The sequence below is a fragment of the Festucalex cinctus genome, chromosome 11, assembly GCF_051991245.1.
Source record: "Festucalex cinctus isolate MCC-2025b chromosome 11, RoL_Fcin_1.0, whole genome shotgun sequence".
NCBI classification, from domain to species: domain Eukaryota; kingdom Metazoa; phylum Chordata; class Actinopteri; order Syngnathiformes; family Syngnathidae; genus Festucalex; species Festucalex cinctus.
Genome location: NC_135421.1, coordinates 23,113,981 through 23,135,948, shown reverse-complemented (window position 1 = coordinate 23,135,948; position 21,968 = coordinate 23,113,981). Strand labels below are relative to the sequence as shown.

General features: G+C 37.2%; 1 protein-coding gene and 1 long non-coding RNA gene across 4 annotated transcripts; one reads left to right on the top strand and one right to left on the bottom strand.

The window, feature by feature from the left end:
* Nucleotides 1-306: 306 nt before the first annotated feature.
* ikzf2 (IKAROS family zinc finger 2) lies at nt 307-21,380 on the bottom strand. 3 transcript variants are annotated; one of them, XM_077537246.1, is made up of 8 exons: nt 21,279-21,380; nt 19,133-19,182; nt 14,616-14,705; nt 12,077-12,268; nt 10,277-10,444; nt 8,169-8,306; nt 7,075-7,188; nt 307-4,404 (listed from the first exon to the last, which is right to left on the bottom strand). In XM_077537246.1, exons 2-8 carry the CDS (start codon nt 19,158-19,160, stop codon nt 3,599-3,601), a joined length of 1,536 nt encoding a protein of 511 aa, XP_077393372.1. In that variant the 5' UTR covers nt 19,161-19,182; nt 21,279-21,380; the 3' UTR covers nt 307-3,598. The 3 variants fall into 3 exon arrangements, with proteins under 3 accessions (XP_077393372.1, XP_077393371.1, XP_077393373.1); XM_077537245.1 differs by lacking the exon at nt 21,279-21,380 and adding an exon at nt 19,602-20,115; XM_077537247.1 differs by lacking the exons at nt 19,133-19,182; nt 21,279-21,380 and adding an exon at nt 16,067-16,126.
* On the top strand, nt 19,691-21,775 carry LOC144030712 (uncharacterized). The gene is made up of 2 exons (XR_013287330.1): nt 19,691-20,094; nt 21,285-21,775. It is a non-coding gene; the product is annotated as an uncharacterized LOC144030712 (long non-coding RNA).
* Nucleotides 21,776-21,968: the final 193 nt, after the last annotated feature.

The following is a 21,968-nucleotide window of genomic DNA, read 5'->3' as shown; positions in this document are numbered from 1 at the left end:
AGTTCACACACCTGTTTACTACAACAACCACCCAGCAACATAAAACCCTCAGAAAACTCTTGTTAAATTTGATCCCATTTATTATTGTTGTAATTTATTCACATTATATAGACTGAGAAAGTGAAACTAAAAAAAAAAAAATATGTCTGACTTGGTAGCCTATATTTAAGCCCATTATTGAATCTAATCAAATAATTTCAGGGAGATTAAATGTCAATTGCAAATGTCAATATGTGAGTCTCGACCCAAAATTCACAGGATGGTTCAATAATGAATTAAAAGGTTCGAATAAACGAGTAGGAAACATTTTAGTAGTTGAAACAAATTTTATTGTAACAATGTACGACTTTCTGTTCTTACTGAACAGGAAACCCATTCCATAAAAAAACCACACAAAAAAAACATACATATTCTTCACAGAAACGTGCCTTCAATTGATATATTTCTTCAGATCCTCCATTCAGTATTTCAGAGAAGATATTACAAGAGAAGCTCAATTTATGTGCATTGTTTGATCAACGAATCCAATGTATTGGGACGTAAAAATAGCTATAACAAGCTATAAATGATAAATACCTGAGCTCCTGTTTGAGCGCGTGAGCGCCAATTCATTACTAAAATGTAAAATACATCATAGAACCCCCCTAATATATATATATATATATATATATATATATATATATATATATTAGTATACATACAGTAGTCTATATGGTATACACAGAAAAACTTTAGCATTGTTTTGTTCTTGTAAGCATGCTTGATTTGAGTCGGTTAGGTAACAGAAAAGTAGATTTCACAGTTCAAGATGTAAACAAATTTACGTGCCACAGTTTGCACAAAGTAAGTTTTGTGGTTGCTTAGCACCAGAGATTAAGAAGGAGGAAAAAAAAAAAAAAAAGAGAGAAAAAGCTGCCTTTTAATGAAGATATTAAATTAAAAGAAAAGCTGAGGTTAATCAAGTTGCTGAGTTGACCTTTGAGGATAATGGTCTGCTTCCAAATGGTACAAAACTTGCTTTCATAAGGAAATTATTTACCAGGTAGTTTAAGGAAAGTGACGTTAAATCGTTTCCACATAAGCGTTCAAAAGCGTACTTTTGGTTTTATCAAGTTTTTACTCAAAGGACTTGATTAAAAACGATTCCTTGTTGCAAATGCATGACTAAAGTGCAAGGTCGGCTATACATAACACATCTCTTCCTCTTAGAGGCTAATGAGGCCACTCGGAGGTTAAAATTCCTTCTTTCCTTCACAGTACAAAACAGTTTCGCTGTAAGTTGAATTTGCATTTTGTACTCATGACCAATGAATCGATTATTATGAGACGTTTTTGCAACGTAATTGATGAGGTCAAAAGATTAGCGGGCTAAGTCCATAAAAGGACGAATACATATTGTGCTCATAGTTGCGTAATAATTTAAGCTGTCTGAGGCAAAGTTTAAGGCATTATGTATAGAAAGTACTCCACATACAGTTGGGAGAGAACATCATGTTTGAAAGGATATAGGTAGGGCGCAATATACAAATTACTATACTATTTACAGTGCTTAAGACCCACCCACCCAACAAGTAAACTCCTTACACTTAAAGGCCCAGTATGCTGGTTTCACTCAGGAAAATGCACTTTTTAAATACAGGATGTACACACTTTAACTTTCTCTCAGTCTACACATCTGGATTTATGTTAATCTTTGGTGGTGATTTGGTCCTAAACCCCCACCTCCCCATCCTGTATTTTGTCATTTTGTGTTTGTTTTGTAAACAGCAATTTTAAAGCACGCACGGATTATTATTATTTTTCCTCACTCACTCACGTGAAGAAAAGCCCAGATCTGTAAATTGAGAAGTAGTTTGTTTGTTTAAATCCTGTATTTAAAAAGTGCATTTTCCTGAGTGAAACCGGCAGACTGCGCCTTTAAATATGAACATAAAGTCAACTTCATTTTAAAAGCTACAGCCGACAAACATTCATTCATTTGATCAGATTTTTTTTTTTTTTCTCCGAGATCAACCAAGCTGTAAACAAGTGAGGATAGACTCACATTCGACGTACTTTAGCTAGGATGTAAATGAAAAGGATGTGAAAGAGTACAAAGGTGTCGTTAAGCTAGCTCTCCTAGTTTGGTTTCAATATTTGATGAGTCGTTCTCTAATTTAAGTGCAAAATAAATGGAAGTTCATTGTTTTGCTGCGATGTAATCAGATATAATTTCAGTATACAGTACATTAACAAATTCTGTATAGTGAATTACCACTCACCCACCCATTTTTTTTAACCGCTTGCTCCTCACAAGGGTCGCGGGGGGTGCTGGAGCCTATCCCCAGCCGGAATCAGGCGGGGCACACCCTGAACTGGTTGCCAGCCAATCGCAGGGCACACAGAGACGAACAACCATCCACACTCACAAGCACATCTCGCGACAATTCGGAGCACCCAATTAACCTGCCATGCATATCTTTGGAATGTGGGAGGAGACCGGAGTACCCGGAGAAGACCCACACGGGCACAAACTCCACCCAGGAAGGCTGGAGCCCGGACTCGATCTTGTGTCCTCAATACTTGGAGGCGGATGTCCTAACCACTCAATCACCGTGCCACCCCGTATAGTGAATACTAACTAGGTATTTTAAATATGAATTATACGTTTTTGTGATTCATTGGCCCACATTAAAAAGCTCCAAGCTCCCTGAGGATCCATGTTGTAAATACTAGAGCAGGCTTACCCAACGCCTCCCATTTAGCTGTAATAAAACGTAACCTTTTAGTAACAATGGAAATTTGACCTCTCAATATCATGTTAAAATAAATAATGCAACAAAGCAGAGCTAAATAATGATAATGGCACAAGCGTAAATATTTTCTGACAAGTCCAAATGGACACCAAGCAGCATTAGGCAACCAAAGTACAATTTGCAGCACACTCTAGAAATTAGGGCCACATTAAAAGGGGAAAAAAAGCAATACTTAAAAAACAAAAAAACATTTTAAAGAGTCATAATCTTACTGGAAAAAACATTTGATTCAAGTTGTATACTATATTAACAAGCAAATGTCAAAATTCCCACCCACACGTATGTGAACGCAGCAGTAGTATCAAACAATATTTGTTCAGTAAAGCACTTCTGCTTCAGACAATTACAATAAAATCTGCAATTTAGATGGTTTAAAGGTTTGCACAATTACTCACTTAATTTAATTTTCCTAATTACAATTTCAATCTTACAATGCTTCCATTTTATTTTTTGTCGTAATTTGTTTAAGTATGGTTCTCATACTCCTTCATCCTTAAAATTACAAACCGAAACAAAACAGCCAACCCATAAACCCGCCCCCGGCCACTTTGTACACTGCTGCAGAAAGTAGCTTTGGTCAAACGTAATCCTTGAGGTCTGTTTTCGCAAGCTTTTAAAATGCTTCAGTACAACTGATTTGATCTCGAAGCCTTCATATGGTTGTTCAGCCGTTCAGATTCTCTGAAAAGCTTGTACGAGTGCTACACGGGTCTGCAGCAACATTAAAGGTAAACAAAAAAAAACAAAACAAAAGAGAATGGAAAATATTCCTCTTACTTGTCTGTAAATTTGTATCCATGTTTTCACTGGAACGTATGTTCACCTCGAACGATATGTGAGGAGAACTCGTACCGGTCTTTGCTGTGGTGACCACAGATGTTACATTCCAGTGGATCCCTGTATCCATGGCAACCCATGTGGATCGTATACATGACATGGTCCAGGAAGAGCACTTGGCAATGGTCGCACTGGAAGGCCCGCAACTCCCGACCCTCTCGTCCAAACACCCGCACCCCTTCCTGGACCGAAGGCCTCTCGGGGGCTTCTCGCAATACCCCGCTGGCCGATCCTGAGCCAGTTCTGGGTGACGCATCTGCGACGTGATCACCTGAATAAACCGCGGGGCTTGAGCGCGACCTGAGACCGGACGGGAGATGGCTACCGGGGTTAGCGTGCCGTTCCTGAGGGCTGCTGCGGGCCGACTCGGGCGAGTCTCCCCCGCTGTTGCTCGGCGACCCTTCGTGCCCCGACTGGGTTGGCCGACCGTGCCGAGTCAAAAAAGTTGGCCCGTTGGCGATGGTGTGGCTGGGGAAATCGGACGGCAAGGTGGGCTGAGTTGGTAGTGAGTCGATATTCCCCGTACGCTCCACTCTCTGGTCTAGAGGCAGAACGTGATGGTAGAGTGGGTTGACCATGGGCACGACGTCAGTCATGAGGGCGTGCCCCGTGTGCTGGAGAATGGGCCGAAGGCTTTCTGATCCCAAGTACGTCATGGCGTTGCCCATAGTTTGGTCCATCATGTGGGCTGACAACAGCTCAGCCTGCTTCTCAAACTTGAGGCCCATCTCATAGCCCATTTCAGGGTAGCTGTAGCGCACCATCTTTTCACCTGTTAAAAGCAGAACAGGATTATTGCTGGGTGGTCTTGGGGGTCCATCGTTTATGTTGACTGGCACACAGGGTCTCAAACAAATCCCAAAATGGTATATGTGTGTGGGTATTGATGGACGCCCGTTTTGTTGACGATGAACGAACGATGGGAAGCTTCGAAAAATTGACGGACTTAGTGGGTTTTCATCCAAAAAAGGTTATCATTCGAGCTGTCAAACTTAATTGATTAATCGAGAAGTAAATGATTAGCAAATTAATAAGTACTTTAACTCATTTGCTCCCAATAACGTGTAAATACGTTTTTTTTCTGTTCGAAGTGTCCCAAAGACGTATTTATACGTTTTTTTAATGCTAGAGCATACAGAGGGCTTTGATGCAGACTCAACTGCAAAGGTTGCAGAAATGGTAGTTATTACACAAACGGCCAGCAGGTGGCAGCAGAGCAAAGGAGATCAACCAGGGCCATCTAGAAAAAAAAAGCTAAATTACTTACAATTTTAAATAGATTTGTGAAAACTGATGAAACTTAGCTCTCTTCTAATGCTAATTGCTGCAAAACGTAAACAAATAGAAACATACTTTTTTTCCTGATGAAAGAAGAGACTTTAATGTTTCTTTCTATGCTTTTATAGCAATTGAACACAATATTCTGTGGGCCTTGCAAAATCAGTCAAAACCCAGTAAAACAGCCGGGAGTGAAAATGGCTGGGACTGAATGAGTTAAATTGACGTACCCACCTCTTCATGCATTTGTTCCTGGTTCACTTTGCACTCAGAGAATTGATGTGACAAAATTCAAACTATGATTGCGACGATGCAGGATTACATACACCTTTTTTAAAGTTAGGTTTAAAAGGGGAATTTTACATTCTGAGATTGCACGAAGATTTTTCAATTTGCAATCCTCAAGAAAATTTGTGCTATTCAGCTTTCAGTAGAAATGCCAGAATTGACCTACAGTAAAAGGAATTGGTGAACCTAATTTGACATTCTCTAAACTTTTGAATGCTCATGTCCAAGTGTTCAATCTTCCTTACTTTTTAGAATGTTCTCTAACAAAGAGCTGAATGGCAAAATTCACAACAGGTATTTGATCCATGAATCGATCAATACATTTCCAAGGACGTCCGCTTCACTGTATCCTAGTGACTCTTCCTGGCTCTGTGTATCTATCTTTTAACTTGCTGATTGCACTTTGCAACACAAAGGGACCTATTTTTGTAGACTGGTGCGTAAACCTGGCACATTTTCATTTCATGTTGCACCAGGTTTAATGAAAGAGAATGATGGGGAGCCACTTCCATCGGATGGCAAACAAGTCGGTTGTGTTCCCTCCCACAACGGACCCATTATGCACCCATTAACTACCATAAATTGCGTCCTAGTTTAGTATGGGGGCGGGAATCTATAAGCTTTATGCTTCTTCCTGCCAGCCCTTTTTCTTTTCGGTTATTGTATGTCAAAATTGTATGATGTAATGTTTGATTGTCAACAATGCTGTCCGAAAGGAAAAATGAACAAATAAATCAAATCAAATTAAATTCCTCACAGCATTGAAAAGCCAGATATGTTTTTTTTTAAGTGATTGTGGAAGGGAAGTGATTTTTTTTTTTTTTTTTTTTTTTTTTTTTTTTAGCACAAAAGAGCGGTAAACCTGGTACAAGGAAGGCAAAAGTCAGAACACACTTCCTTTTGTGCTTCAGTCAAAACTGCATTTTGTCATTTACATGTTGTACTTGATGTTCAATGTGTGAAAGTATGAGGAGTGGAAATCCCCATCCATCTACTAATGTAGACCAAACCATCCAGAACAGGGATGCGGTAAGCTGTTGTCACTTAATAAGATTGCAAGTAGCAAAGTTACAGGTGTACCTAACCACAAAATGAAAAAAAACAAAAAACATTTCCTTGCCACTCTGTCCTGAGGCTGCTCTAACTTCCTCAATCTGTGTATTTTATATCTGCCATAATGAAGTACACTATTGGTGTTTTTTCCTGTACAGATCGGATTTTGATTTTATAATTTATATTTCATTGCTTACATTTATTGTACTTTCAAATAGGGATGTAACGATAAGGGCAATATCGTGATATTAAAACTGCCACAATATCGTCGTCATGTTCACAATATTTAAAAGGATCACATTTGTTAAAAAAAGTCAGGTTGATTTCCATTTGTGCAGTTCTAGCACCCTCTAGTGGCTAGTTTATTAGTGCAATTTAATTTTCATCAGGGATGTTTTGGCTTTCTATGTTTAAAATCTATGATAATTGTCAGATGAAGATGAATAAAGTCAAGTCTAAGTCTAACCTAATTTTCTTGTGAAGCGATCAATGTGTGCTTGCATTACCAAGTGCCTCAATATTGTTATTAGATTGTAAGTGGTTTATATGCATTGCTGTTATGTACAAAAAGCACAATATTGTACTTTTTTTTAGTATGACCTCTTTTTTACAATATTGTAATTTATTTATTTTTTTTAAATATCACCAACAATATCAACCACAATATCATCATAATTATCGTATCGTGAACTTCAATATGTGATATCGTATTGTGATGTTTGGATATCGTTACATCCCTACTTTCAAATCATCCATCCATCCATAAACACTAGACCAAAAAGATTCCGCCTTTAACCACCTGCCGGTGTTGATAAATACCCACCAACAAATTTTTGCGGTGTTGTACTCTTCCGTTTTCCAACATTGCTGTGCAGTCTTTCAATAACAAGCGGCCGCTCAAACGTCGTCATTGGCCTCGGCTCTTTGGGAACCTCACCTGGGGAAACAATCATCAAGATAAATAATTACTTTTTATTGGAGGCGGAAATTACAATTTAAAGTTGAAACACATTACAGCGTTTTTAGTGTTTTTATAAACAGGTTGGTTTTTTTTAAATCAACAAATGTTAGCAAAATAATTCATTATGACATTGCTGCAAACAGAATGACAACAATAATATAATACAGTGGTACTCCAACTTATGAGATATGAGCTGTGGTTTGACAGTTTTTGTTTTGTTTTGGGGGTTTTTCCACCATGTGTTGAAAAAAATATGAATAACAAACGGTAATGGTAACAAACGGTAGCAGCAAACGTCACAAGCATTATTTATTTATTTATTTATTTATTTATACAGAAGAGGCTAGGTTCTAGCTTCTAACTGTTTATTGCCATTCCCAACAAGGAGAATTACTCCTTGTGTACTTAATTAAGCCACAAAATTGATTACACTAAACTAGCTTAATGCTAACACACTACGTAACACTAGATAAGCTAACAAAACTAGCATTGGTGTAGTTGTAAATATAACTGAAAGCCAGGGGTCTCCAACCACAAAAAAAAAAAAGTGACTGGACATAAAATATTTTATTGATCATCAAGAGTGACAAACGGGCGGATCTGCCTGTGCCTCTGTCGGAAAGTTGAATTCACTCACATACATACAGGGGACAAAAGCGGCCCACCAATAAAAATATAGAATAAAAACGAAAAGAAAAAAAAAATTCAAAAAGGGGACCTAACCTAATAATGACAGAAAAAAAAACCTGCATTAAGAAACACTACTGTCAGTCCTTTGTAAGATTCAACTTTATTGCAAGTTCCCTCTTGTACAAGCTGAGTTACGGAATGAATTAAACTCAAGGTACCGCTTTGAAAAAACGAATAAATAAAAGTCTACATTGTATATTGCTGTTGTAACGTCTCGAATTTTCTTCAGCAGGTTGCATGTTTACATTCCTAGAAATCCACATTACCTGCATAAGGGCTCGTGTTGGCAGTTGGGTCCAAACCAATGCTCTGCAGGTAACTATGGCAGCGTTCTTTGTGCTCCTCGAGGGAACTGCGCTGCTTGTAGCTCCGCCCGCAGTAGTTACACTTGTGTGGTTTGCCAACTAAAAGTGAAGACAATATTTTCATCCAATTAATTCATTCGCTGCTGCACCGAATAAGAATGGAGGCACTGAGCAGTATGAAAAAGAGATCATGCATCCCGCTAAGAGTGGTCTGGTGGTCTTTTTACACAGACAAAATGATTGTTCATTGAATATCGAGTATTTTTCTATGAACAGATAGAAAATCCAGAGGCTAATAACAGCAAGTTTCAATATTATTCAAGTGTGGGTGCGACATCGACAGTTGTTTTATATTTAGTAACCCACCACCATCTGACATTGTGGAAATAGACCTTTACAATTAACCTTTCCGATGTTATTCTTATTCATGCAAATAGTCCACATTGCTCTCAGAGACGCACTCAAATCACATCTAACTTGACATATTAGGCAAAGTATATGCGATTTTTATTTGTCCGTATCTGACCTCAGGATCCTTTCATTTTAATGAAAGCATAAAAATACCCGAAGCAAACATAAGAAAACTCGCCAAAAAAGTGAAACTGAGTGACTAAGTCCTGAAACCTAGAAATGACAGCGCTGTCTGACCTTGATTTTAAAGATGCAAACGAGGGGAGAGCAAAAAATGGTCTCTGATAGGAAAGTGGGTTACAGTTGACACACTCCACCACCGCTCCCTTTTTAACCGACACTTTCCTCCTGGGTGAGTCAAGTAAGATGAAGAACAGCCTGTCCTTGGTTCCTAGCAACAAAGCTTTTGCAGGAAGATAAATGCATCTATAGCTGACGACACAAAGAGCATGTTTTGGCCTTTGTCACTACTGTCGCATTGTGATAGCATATTTTTATTTATTTTTTTATGTAGTATGTTGAAAGAAAGAAAGAAAGAAAGAAAGAAAGAAAGAAAGAAAGAAAGAAAGAAAAACGTAGATTTCAATTATGTTTTCAAACTTTTTTTTTTTTTAGTTTCTCGATACAGTGTTTTCAGCTGCTCATTGTTTACAGGAATCATTTTAATCGTGTGATCTGTTATGTTTTTGTTTTTTGTTTTTTTTTAATAAATTGAAAGTTTCAATTTTTACTAAGTTGTTCTCAAGTAAACTATCAATTGTAATGAGATGCAAATCCATTTGCCTCCCCACAGTTTTGTGGTCTTTCATTATTTACTGTAAAATACTGTGAATAAAAAAAATTTTTCTCAAGAAAAATCACAAATCAAGGTAATATACAAAAAGAGTAATAAGAATTTGCTTTTTTTTTTTTTTTAAACCACATTGTTTAAACGTTTACCATTACCGAGGCAGTACCAAGTGGTTGTTTAAAAAAAAAAAAAAAAAGAAAAAGAAAGAAAAACATAATATAGACTCACTAATTTATATCACATTTCATAAACATTGTAACTCAATATACTTCACATTGTGTAATTACAATTAAAATCAGTTACAAACACCGTTAGAGATTTAAAAGCTAAGTAAAGAAATAAAATAAAAAATAGAAAAGAAAAGAAATAAAAGAAAAGGAAAAAAAGGGAAAAATAAAAAATATAAAATAAATTAACAAATCGCAGACTAAAATTATGAAAAAAAAAATGTATAGTACAAAAACAAGATTTTCAAAATATTTTAACAGACCTTATTCATAGCTATGGGGAGAAGCATAGTTTTCCTAGATTTAAAAGCATTTAAACTTTATTGGTATGTAAATCGAGGGACCATATTATACACAACTACAGTGGAAAAAAAAATGCTTTTAAGGGCGATTTATTTATTTATTATTTTGGTATTATAAATGGGTGTGTGTAATTCATGGAATTTTGCAGTACTTTTTTTTTCTATGGGAAAACAAGTACTAGCAAAACAGCAAGGTTAGTTGGTAGCCTCAGTACTGTATACATTGTGTGACAAGCAAGGAATGGCAGAATATATTTGAGAATAACTCATCTAAAAGTTAGCAAAAAAAAAAAAAAAAAAGTTGTTCAGGGACTAAAAGGACGCAAGGAAGAGTCTTACCAGAATGCGTGCGCAAATGACCCGTGAGAGCGTCACGGCGGCGACAGGCGTAGCTGCAGAAGGGGCACTTGAAGGGTTTTTCACCTGTGTGCAACTTAATGTGCCGCAGCAGATTTCCCTTCTGAGTGAACGAGACGCCGCACTGGTTGCACTGGAATGGCCGGTCACCTTAAGAATCAGGCATAACACAGGAATTCATCTCACCACAGCAATTTATTTCAACATATTAAGGATATTTTGCAACTATATGGAGAAGGTTAAGACGTATATGTCACTTGAAAACAATGTAAATAAATTGCAGGCAACACGCAGCAGCAGGAAGTATTTGTTGTTGTACATACTGTAACCACACTGTTCTCATGGAAAATCATTTGATCAGCAGTCAGTTGGAAAGGAGAAACGAGATCCAACGCTGTGACAACCACGGCTGCCGTGGCGTCGATTGGAACAGGTTGCGGGGGATTCCGAGGATATTTTTCCCTGATAATAATTTCAAGTCTGAGTTTGTTGTCTTGGAAGAAAAAGAAACACAATGAAAGAAAGGGTTCCACACCCCATTTTAAAGAAAACAAATGATGTCTGACTCATCTTAAGGATGGGGGGGAAAAAACATGCCTTGTTTTGCTCCAAATACAATACGATTTGCAGTGATGCCGGTAACTCGCAACTAACCCTAATAGTAAATGAAGTCAAGAAAGACTCCTCTTTTTTTATTTATTTTTTTTTTATTTATTTTTTTATTATTATTATTTTTTTTTTTTTTTTTTTTTTTAAATTAAAGAAAAACAGACATTTATGTTCCATGAAATCCAGGAGTTTTTTTTTTTCCTCGAGGAAAAAAAATTATTTACGTTAAATTAGAAAGTGGGAAAAAAAATAATTATATTAATTATTTGTTCACCACTAGATGATGCTAAATTTTACACACTGTATCTTTAAAAATGTTAAAAATGGCCTTCCAATGTATTGCTGGTTGTCATATTAAGCGGAGTTGTCGGCACCTGCTGACAACAACAAAGTAACTTGTAATCTAACTTTGTTACTTTTGAAATGAAGTAATGAGTAAAGTAACTGCATTACTTTTTAAATCAAGTAGTCAGTAGGCTAAAGTAATCCAGTTGTCATGTTAAGCGGAGTTGTCACCATCTGCTGAAAGGAACAAATAAAGTAACTTGTAATCTAATGTAGTTACTTTTGAAATCAAGTAATGAGTAAAGTAACTGCATTACTTTTTAAATAAAGTAATCAGTGGGCTAAAGTAACCCAGTTGTCATGTTAAACGGATTGGCGGCAACTCCTGAAAGTAACTAAAAATGTAACTTGTAATCTGACTGTTACTTCTTTTTAATCAAATAATGAGTAAAGTAACTGCATTACTTTTTAAACCAAGTAATCAGTATGCTAAAGTAATCCAGTTGTCATGTTAAGCGGAGTTGTCAGCATCTGCTGAAAGTTACTAACAAAGTAACTTGTAATGTAACTTAGTTACTTTTGAAGTTAAGTCAGAAAAAAAAAACTAAATTACTTTTTAAATCAATTAATCAGTAGGCTAAAGTAATCCAGTTGTCATTTAAACAGAGTTGTCGGCAACTCCTGAAAGTAACAAATAAAGCAACTTGTAATCTGACTGTTACTTATTTTAAAAGTAACTTCATTACTTTTCAAATCAAGTTGCTTTTACACTCAAGTAATCAGGAAAGTAACAAAGTTACTTTTAAAAAGAAGTAATCAGTCAAGTAACTATGGGTAAGTTACTTTGAAGATCAAGCAAGCCATGTAAGTAACTATGGCAACACTGACCATTTGGTTGTCGACTGGGTGCATCCACGGCCATGTTTTGTCCAGATATTCCATCCTGTGCATTACTTGGGCTCTCAGCCATAGGTTCCCCCACAGATGTCCCTTCTTCTCCCGTTTTGGGCTCACTCACTGGACTACTGTTGTCGGCCTCTTCACTTGTGTCTTCCTGCTTTATCTGTTTATCGCTCAGCTCTTCAACACAAAAACAGGGATGGATCGTTAACACAATTCAACTTAGATTAGCCATGACGTTGAACAGAGCTAAACTTAGATTTCATTGTGGTACGAAAAAAGATGGAATTATTAGTCGACTCGACTGGAGGAGAACGCCGTAACCTGGCAACTGAATGTGTAGGGAAGCTTTAGGATGGACAGACTCAATGCCCAAAAAAAAAAGAAAAAAAAAAGCGAGGAACGAAAGATAAACAGGCTGGTCTGGTTCCTGGCTGTCTCCAGGGAAAGAGGGCGTGTCGAAGGCCGTGTCATTTCTAGCACCTTCCCACCAATGGACACCAGCACAACGATAAGGGTAAGACGTTGCGAAATTTTGCGTCTGTGGGTGTGGAGATAGTAGTTCTGCACAAAGCTATGCCTAGCTACACTCACTTCCACTTTGGACCAAACTAGAATAGATTGTAGCAGCTTGCAGGATTTTCTAAAACTAGTACACAATATGGACAAAGGTATTGGGACATAAGGTGAATAAGTATCAATGAGTGTGAAAGAACTTGATTGAAAGCTCTGACTGATGACAGGTATTTAGATTGAGTTGTGGTTTTGTTGGTCAGCGTTACCAGACTTATAGACATCCGATATTACTCCATATTTAAAAATAAACACAAAAAAAAATCAGTGCTTTGAACTAGCTCGAAGTCTATATGCACTACACGCTGCTCTGTTTGTTTTCCCTTTAACCACACTTGCTTTTTTTTTTTTCTTCATTTGTTTCTTTCTTCTCGTAAACGTCTGTTGCCTCCGGTGTGAAATGTCATCAAGGGGCTTTGTAGGTTGAAGAGTGTGTGTGTGAAAATGCCAAGACATAAAACTTACTGGTCCAGATGATCCGGTTTTTGGGATTTACAACAGCAAAAATAACCACATTTGGTTGTTTAACTACAGCTTTTCCGTCTGACTACATCCTTCAGCTGTCCCTACAGGCAATTGGAGCCACGTTCAATTTAACCCTTTAAAGTTCAGTCATTGGAGTTGAGTGATGAAAGAAAGAACGAGCGGCAGACATTTTCCACAAAGCTTCTAAAGCTTGCAATTTATATTTCCACTTTAGGAGAAAGATTATGAACAAGCCTCGTCTTCACGTCCGTATCCTGGCAACAAGGAGCGGACCTTGCATCTTTACATCAGTCTTCTCTCAGTGTGACTGAGTTGAACGTTTCAAGCGGTCAACTGAGGATTACTTGAAACACTTTTGGCTATAAATGTATTTCACATTGGAAGCAAATTATCAACCGAGGCCTTCCATATAAGAGTACAACAGTGCATATAGCGCCTCAGCTAAAATGATTCTCAAGCAGAGGTTGTGACAAAGATATCATTTTCACACGTGACCGACTGAGCTCATTTTAAATGGGGTTGTCACGAGAACCGATACTTCGGTACCAAGTCGATGCCAAGAGTCTGAAAATGTGACGGTACCGCCATTTATACGATACCCGAAGTATCGTTGGTACCGAGGCGGCAGATCTGGCCGCGTCATTTGTGTTGTTTTGGGGGTGTAAATGAGCGGTTATCGTTATCCGTCAACCCACGCAACGTCTAATGACGTCACGTGACTACCCTGCCGCTGCGACAATAAGGAAGAACAAGTTAAGTTAAGTTAAGTTGTCGGGCAGCTAATTTATTGAATCACCTAAAGTAACATTAAACAACCCTGAAATAATATATCAAACGTTCGGGGGGAAAAAAAATTACATTTCTGCAATTGTACTAGCTCATGTCTGATTTAAATAATGCTCTTGGACTTTACTTTTAAACATTTTTTTTTTAACTCAACAATCGACTTGCATATTTTCATGTCATTACCAAAATTATTCCACAAATTAACACCTCTTACAGAGCACACCTTTGCTTAATATTTGTTCTTATTTTGATTTTTTTGTAGACACATGTCATAAGGCCTCTCTCTAATATCAAATAGCTTCTGAATACTGTGGCAGAGTAGATTGTTGTAAGCTTTATACATTATTTATGCTATTGCTTACTGTAGCTAGTACATATACAGTATTTTATTTTATTGTTTACTCTATTGTTTAATACATTAATGCACAGTATTTTAATTTAATACTTTAAAGCTACATGCCAATTGTTCTGTTTAAGCACACAGTATCATTGTTTGTTGTTCACTTCAAATAAAGGAGTGTATGTTGAAGTACATTGAATTTATTGCTTATTTTCTATTTTTACCGTGGTATCGAAATGGCATCGAGAATCATGGAATTTCAGTGGTATCGGCATCGACTAAATTTCCGGTATCGTGACATCCCTAATTTTAAATATGAATTTATATATTGTAAGTACTCACCACTGGGGGAATTCTGACCATAAGGTTCCGTTTGTCCATTAGATGTTGACATTCTTGACTTCTCCTTGCCTGGAGAGCACTGGCCGTTACCTACAAGACAAAGTCAGCAATTTTCACTTTGCTGTTTAAGGTACCAATGGCGACTCTGCCTTTGGGGCAAGGGAAAGCAGTGCCCCATTAGCTCCAGTAGATGGCAGTGTTTCCGTTTATTTCAGATTATTAATTGAATCGCAACATTTTTTGTGTAAATAAAAGTATGTGATAGTCCTTCCAGTGTTGTTTTGGAGTGATGTAGTATGTTGTGCGTCTGACGTAATGTTTCTGACGACTTCTTTCCATGGGCACAGCAACATTAGCCCATTGTTTGCCTTTCAAAGTGGGCGGAGTTGGCTCTGATGTGGGTTTGAACTCTGCTTAGCAATGCAACCATGGAAATTGCGCGACATCACCAGGAAACATTCTATGTAAATTTGTTATTTTATACATATACATATATATTAGTCTTGTCAAAGTTAAAGCGTTAACTAATTAATTAATCACAATGAATTGTCGCATTAATCATTGTATTACCACAGATTAATCACACTATTAATTTTGACCGCAGATGATCCTTTTTAGCCGACAGTGGATGGTTACATTAAATGTAGCTGTTGGCGTTTGAGCAATAAACATAACTACATGTATTAAAGTAAAGCATTTAATAAATGTTTACATGTTTACTTGTTGGACCTTAAATTATGCAAATAATTAACTGATTAGAAAAAGCAGGATGAGCATGTGCAGTGGACATAAATTTTTGAAGACGTCCTCATAACATTAAATGGCGAAAAAATGAACACATAACAGGTGCGCTTCAAATTTAGCAGGCAAAATATGTAGGGGGAAAAAAGCCTTTTAAAGTCAGTGATTAATCATGATTAATCAAAATTCTAAAATGTGATTAATCTGATTAAAAGATTTAATTGTTTGACAGCGCTAATATATATATATATATATATATATATATATATATATATATATATATATATATATATATATATATATGTATATATATTTTCATGTTGTTTATGCAATTTAATATATGTATAGCTTTGCTACCAGTTGACGAATTGGACGAAACATAGCAGATGCAACAATAACAAATAATGTCACTGAGAGGGACAATGAAAGTGTAAAAACTGGGAGCCAAGCAAAATAGATTGTGAAAAAGAATGCATTGACATTGACGTCTCGGCTGGGAAAAACAGTCCATGGTGATAGAAATCCTTTCAGTCAAGGTCAGTGAAGCAGAAATTACATTGAATTTCTCGCAATACATCACATACTTCACCGATAGTGTACATTTACAGATACAAGGGTCTTTATCAGAGCACAGACCATTTTCTTCAGTGTCTGTATACAACTGTAAAAGGTAACACCGCCGAATGCAGAAGTAAACCAACTGAACCGACCTTATGTAACTATAGTATCCTTATGTCCAGCAAACATGGATCGGATTGCAACCTCTCAGCAGCTCAGGCTATGGATAGCCTGTGTCCACTCAGAGGGAGAGCAAACCAATCCCTTATCCTCTTACAGCCTCCTCCATCGGGGTCACTTCAACAATACAGCGGCAACAGGCAAACGCCCCAACTGTCAGCTCAGCTCCCTAAAGGTACCAACCAGGCTGGAAGTCATCACTGAAAAGCTTTACAAACAAAATACCCCAATGAAGGCAACATGCAAATATTTTTAAGATACAATAACAAAACAAATTTGCCACAACCTCAACTTATTGTGACGACTCAACTTTTGTTTTTCAAGCTGTGCTGCGGCAGCCCAGAGAAAGGCACACTGGAAGATACTGCCCATGACACAATGGTTCGGTCTGGGCTCGGGTTGCGCGACTTGCAGCAAATCTCAGGTGACCAAGGTGAGTTAACCCCCGTGGCAATCCTGTCCTGGAGATTTGTCCTGGCCCAGATTTGTCTTGAAGAATTTTCCATTCCTTGATGGATGAGTACGCTATTTTCGAAAATGGATCTAAAATTACAATTGAAAAATCTCACGGCACACTAAAGTAAATGATGATCTCATCTGAACTTACAATTGTATTTTGTATCAGTTGGATACACATTTACTGTACTTTCTGCCTCATAATAGAAGAGCATAGTATTCTATCACTATAAGTCACTTGCATGGATAGATGAACAATTATTTGTAATTAATTTTTTTGAAAAATTCTGCAAAATACCAATTTCGTGTGGCACCTCAGATGATCTGTGACAGCGAAAGAGTGTGGAAATCGTTCGACTCTGAAAAGACTGACCATGGCCTACTCAATAATTGTTTGGATCTATTTGGGCTAAAAATGTCAAAATAACAGAACACGTAAAGCTGAATGCCAAAATCATCCTCACATAGGATGTGCAAAGTGTTTAGAATATCATTTACCGACGCAGCGGCGCCTTCAAATCACCAAATCTGGTGTTACATGTTATATACTGTACATACTTGTTGGACGGCAACATTCCTTTGTACACAACAAAGTGCAAAAAGTGGGATGTGAGTGCAGAGTGTGAAGTCCAGACTCCTGTCATGCCAGTTCAGCATTGAGATCAGATGTACACAAGTAGCAATTCAAATTTTCTTGGTATCGTTACAGTTTTTTACACTTATTTGGCCATGAGGAATGCTATAGTGAAACATGTTTTATGATATCAAACTTAAGCACTGGAAAATGTACTTTTTTTTTTTTTTTTTTTGGAGTACCACAAGGAACCTATTCAGGTACATTTGTATTTGTACTTGAAGGATGCCACATTCCTCTTTTTTTTATATAAATATTAGATTGACGCCAGTTCAGCATTCAGATCAGATGTACTCAAGTAGCAATTCAAATTTTCTTGGTATCGTTACAGTTTGGTTTTTTTACACTTATTTGGCTATGAGGAATTCTATAGTGAAACATGTTTTCTAATATCAAACTTAAGCACTGGAAAATGTACTTTTTTTTTTGTTTTTTTTTTGGAGTACCACAAGGAACCCATTCAGGTACATTTGTATTTGTACTTGAAGGATGCCACATTTTTATTTTTATTTTTTATAAATGTTAGATTGAGTCACTGTTAATTGACATGTGTTTATTGTTCCAACACTCACTGACTTAAATCGAACTATAATAACTGATGTAAACATTGCTCAATGTTAATTAAACAAGACTAGCGTCATGCTTGCGCTCAATCATAATGGGAGGACACAAATCATTCTCCTGAGTGGTAGGGATGTGGTTTTTCCTGTCAACTCTCCTCCCTCAGTCTTTCATACAGTCAAAAAAAACATGCATGCAACAAATGTTGCAGGTCCTGCAAAAAAATTACTTGACTTTCCGTCTTCCAAATTCATGTTTCCCCAAAAACACACACTACTAACAAGCAATTCCTAGCGCAATGCAATTCATTTCACCTTGAGGCTACACAGTGCACACAATTGATTCAATCATCAATTAGAATCTCCAGATAATATTCATTGTGTCTCAACCTCACGTTCCCGTCAGTCTATCTAAAAATAATCAGGTGATTCCCTCACATTACTTGTATGCACATCAACAATATGAAGCTAGCAAAAATAATTGAATTTTCAGCAGAGCGACGGAGTGCCACAAGGCGCCTATCCAGGCATTGTAAAATTCAGCAGGATGTTGCTCATGCTTATTTCTCTCTAATTTTAGAGTGAATAGTAAAAAGTGTGGTAAGCAGGAAAATTCATTAAATTCTATCCACTTTATGTCAATAATATACAAAAATAATGTAATAATGTAGTGGAAACTCCAAAGTAATAAGTTGAATGTTTGTAAAAATGCTCCTAAAGTCAGGAGAATCAAAACTAAACTTGGAGGCTGAATTGCCATCATGTGATTTCAGATCAGTGATGAAGGGGGATAAACTTTTGTTCTTTGGCTTTTATGTGTGTTCGCTGACGGCAAAGACGAAAAATGTGATGATGACAATTGTGCGGGTAATCTGTCCTGGCTGCTCAGTACAATGTAGTGTATCGAAAGCAACAATATGTTGATGTTATTATGAAAAGAATAATTGATGGAATCCTGCCTCTGCATGTTTTCCAGCATGCCACCAGTCTGTGTCATCAAAGTAAATGGCGAGTTTAGCATTTCTTGCTTAGCAGTTTTTTGTTTTTTTGTAAGGTCATTTTTTTGTGATACAGTCTGAGGGTGAGGAATGTTTCCATTTTTAGTTATATTATGAAGATAAGATAATATCTTCATTTTGTTTTATAGTTAAAAATGTTAAAACACTATTTCTGCACTTTGCTTTTATGGTGAGAGGTTATTTCAATAATGATTTTTAATGGAAAGAGTTGTCTTGAATTTTGAACAAATTAAAAGTCAAACAGTGGCTTCACGTTCAAGTGGTTTTTTTTGTTTTGTTTTGTTTTTTACTGTGAAGATCTCACTAGCACTAAAAACAAAACAGTATACTTTACATTGACTCTCATATAGAAGCAATATAACCACTTACTAGCAGAGTAGCCGTTGGGTGCCTCCATTTCCAGTGTTGTGGTGGCGCGGCTGAGGAAAAGACAAAAAATGTTGACATTATGATCAACTTTTTTATATATATATATATATATATATATATATATATATATATATATATATATATATACACACAAATAAACATTTCTTTTAGCTGCTCTATAACAAAAATTTATTTTGGCATATCTTATTTATTTTTCATTTACTATGCATACTTGTTGAAAAAAAAAAAGTCACTGAAATGTTATTATAATAAATTAATACTTCCATTCAGATCATATAAAAAATTCTCATACAACATTTTTTTCATAAAATAATTGCCATCAGTAAGTGTTCACAATTGGGCCTCCTTACACCCACGGGGAAAAAAATTATACATGATTTGTAAAAAAATAATAATAATCTCGAGCATAATACTGTACAGATTTAAAAAGGTGAGTTGATATAATTACCTTCAAGTGTCTCTCCTGAGCAAAATTACTTGGTAATTTCAATAGAGGACTGAGGGAGGGGATGGCAGGTCGTCCCCACCTCCCTTTAAAAACACCCCAAAAAGTCCAAATCACTTATTTCCTTTCCTGATATTTAAATAATGCGGGGAAGCTCTGCATTATTGAACAAAGCAATTAGAGAAAGCCAGCCAGGAACGTGATGAGAGCAAGTTTTTAGAAGCGCATGGAAAAGTTAAGGAGCGCATCTTCCCTCAATGCTGCCCAAGTCAACTTCTCCAAAAATACAAAGATCACTACCGGGAAAGTTCCTCACGTACTCGACTCAACTTGATGTGCAAACAAGGGACGTCGGAAAAGGGAAGACTCGACGGGCAAGCTAAGAAAGGAAAGAAGCAGAAGGGATGGATCAAACTGGATCCACCGGTTCCTAAGGAATTAGCCATAGCGACGAGGGAGCACCCAGTCGCGTTTCAAGGGACTGGAAAATCCGTTGGTGAGTCGGTGTTGAAAGAAAAAAAAAAAAAAAAAAAAAAAAAAAAAAGCAAGTGTTGGAGATGTACGTGACTCATTTAGTGCTGGAAGGGAACTGCGGCGACACACGCGATTTATTGTTACTTGAATGCGTGAGGCGATGAAGGCCACAACATTAGGTACAACTGTAGAATTAAAAACGCAAAAATTGAAGGGAGTTTTGATGGTCGTGCGTCAGAGGTGTTAAGCTAAATAAATAATTCAATAAATAATTAAAGTTGTGTTTAATTTTACTGTTTTTTTATTCTACGTATTTATTTATTTTATTCCCTTTCCACTCGTGTTTGCAAAGTCTCACGGCTATGAAGTGTGGCGGAGGACCCGAGTGCAGGAGCCGGACCGAGTCAGAGGTGCTCAAAAAAGGAGTCAATTTAATCAGACAAAACAAAAGCGGCAAACAGGGTTTGGTAACTAAGAATAACAAAACGCTGAAGGGGGGAAAACGGTACAAGACGAGACTTAACAATGGCAGCATGGACGTTTGGAAACGAGAACGATGAACCGACAAGAATACACAGATTAATTGAGAATGATTAGACACAGCTGGGCAAGACACATGTGGCAGGGGGGGGGTGCTGATTGGTTGACACATATAAGGAAGGGCAGGCAAACACAGGTGGACATGACAAGGCTTAACAAGACTAGGGAAGACAAGGAAAGCAGAACATAAACATGACAAACTCAAAACTATAGAACCCTAACAAAAACAAAGCAAAACATGACACAAAGTTAACCAAAACATACAAAAAAAAAAAGTGATACAATGCACACCATGTTGTACCTTTTTGTTGTTGTAGTCTAATATTAGATCTCATTAGATGAAACACCAATAAGTGACAATTAATCGATTGGCATTTCATGAAATGATCAATTAAATGCTTATTTATTTTTGTACAAGCCACGATTATCAATGCCAAAATTAAGACTACAAAATGTTTGTGTGTGGGGCATCATAAACTTAGTCCTATACGTGATTTTTTTTTTTTTTTTTTTTTTTTTTTCGTGTGCTCTTTATTGTGGGGATTCAGCACCGAATCACATGCAACAGGTGATCGGGAGCGAGCCCGTTCGTTGCGTCACCATGCAGCATGCATTGCTGCACATATCTGCCTTTTTTGCTTTTGTTTATTGTTTGTTTGTATTTACCTGAAGCTTTCTCAGCGAGGTGCACGTCGATCCACAGTGATCGTCTCGGAGCGGATCAGACTTCATTGTTGCACCATGCTGAGAAGAGAGAGAGAGAGCGAGAGAAGACCGGGTCGCGGTTCCGAAGCTCCCGCGGCAACCGTGTAATCTCCCGTTAAGATCCACCGCCGCCTTCCGTCTCCATCTCCCGCAGAGAGCAGCTGCACTGTGACAAGTGCCACTTGTGGCGCATGCGAGGGGATGTTTGTTAGTCAGGCTATGGTTTTGTCTGACACTGAGAAATGGACCGCTGACTGCGGAACGGTTCTGCATGGCTACAGGACAGTCAGTGGTTCGTTTATACTGCGGACCGTTTATTTGTGACCATGAAGCCAACTTGGGCTCATATGCACATACTGACGTTATTTATGGCTCCAGAATAAGAATGTTGACTTCAATTTGAAAATTGAAACTTGGATGTTATCTCGTGTGTTTATTAAAGATGATTTGAAATGGAAGAGTTGTGAATTTTTTTGAATACATTTGTCGAAGTTGAGTTGCTGGTCGGGAATTTTAATAAAAATGACCTAGTGTAAAGTACTGTAGTGCAAAAATCACTTCTACTCAAAAAATCCTTTCTACTCGGGCTCCCTCTTGTGGTGAGGAAAGTATACTTTCGTGTTGGTGAGAAATTTGAACAAATACTTATTA

Bases quoted from the DNA above. Each gene is read 5' to 3' on its own strand.
- ikzf2 (XM_077537246.1), bottom strand. From the start codon at position 19,160: ATGGAGGCACCCAACGGCTACTCTGCTA. The intron at 10,445-12,076 runs GTCAGTGTTGCC...CTGATTCTTAAG, and splicing joins ACCCAGTCGACAACCAAATG to GTGACCGGCCATTCCAGTGC. The intron at 7,189-8,168 runs GTAATGTGGATT...TTGTTTCCCCAG, and splicing joins CAACACGAGCCCTTATGCAG to GTGAGGTTCCCAAAGAGCCG.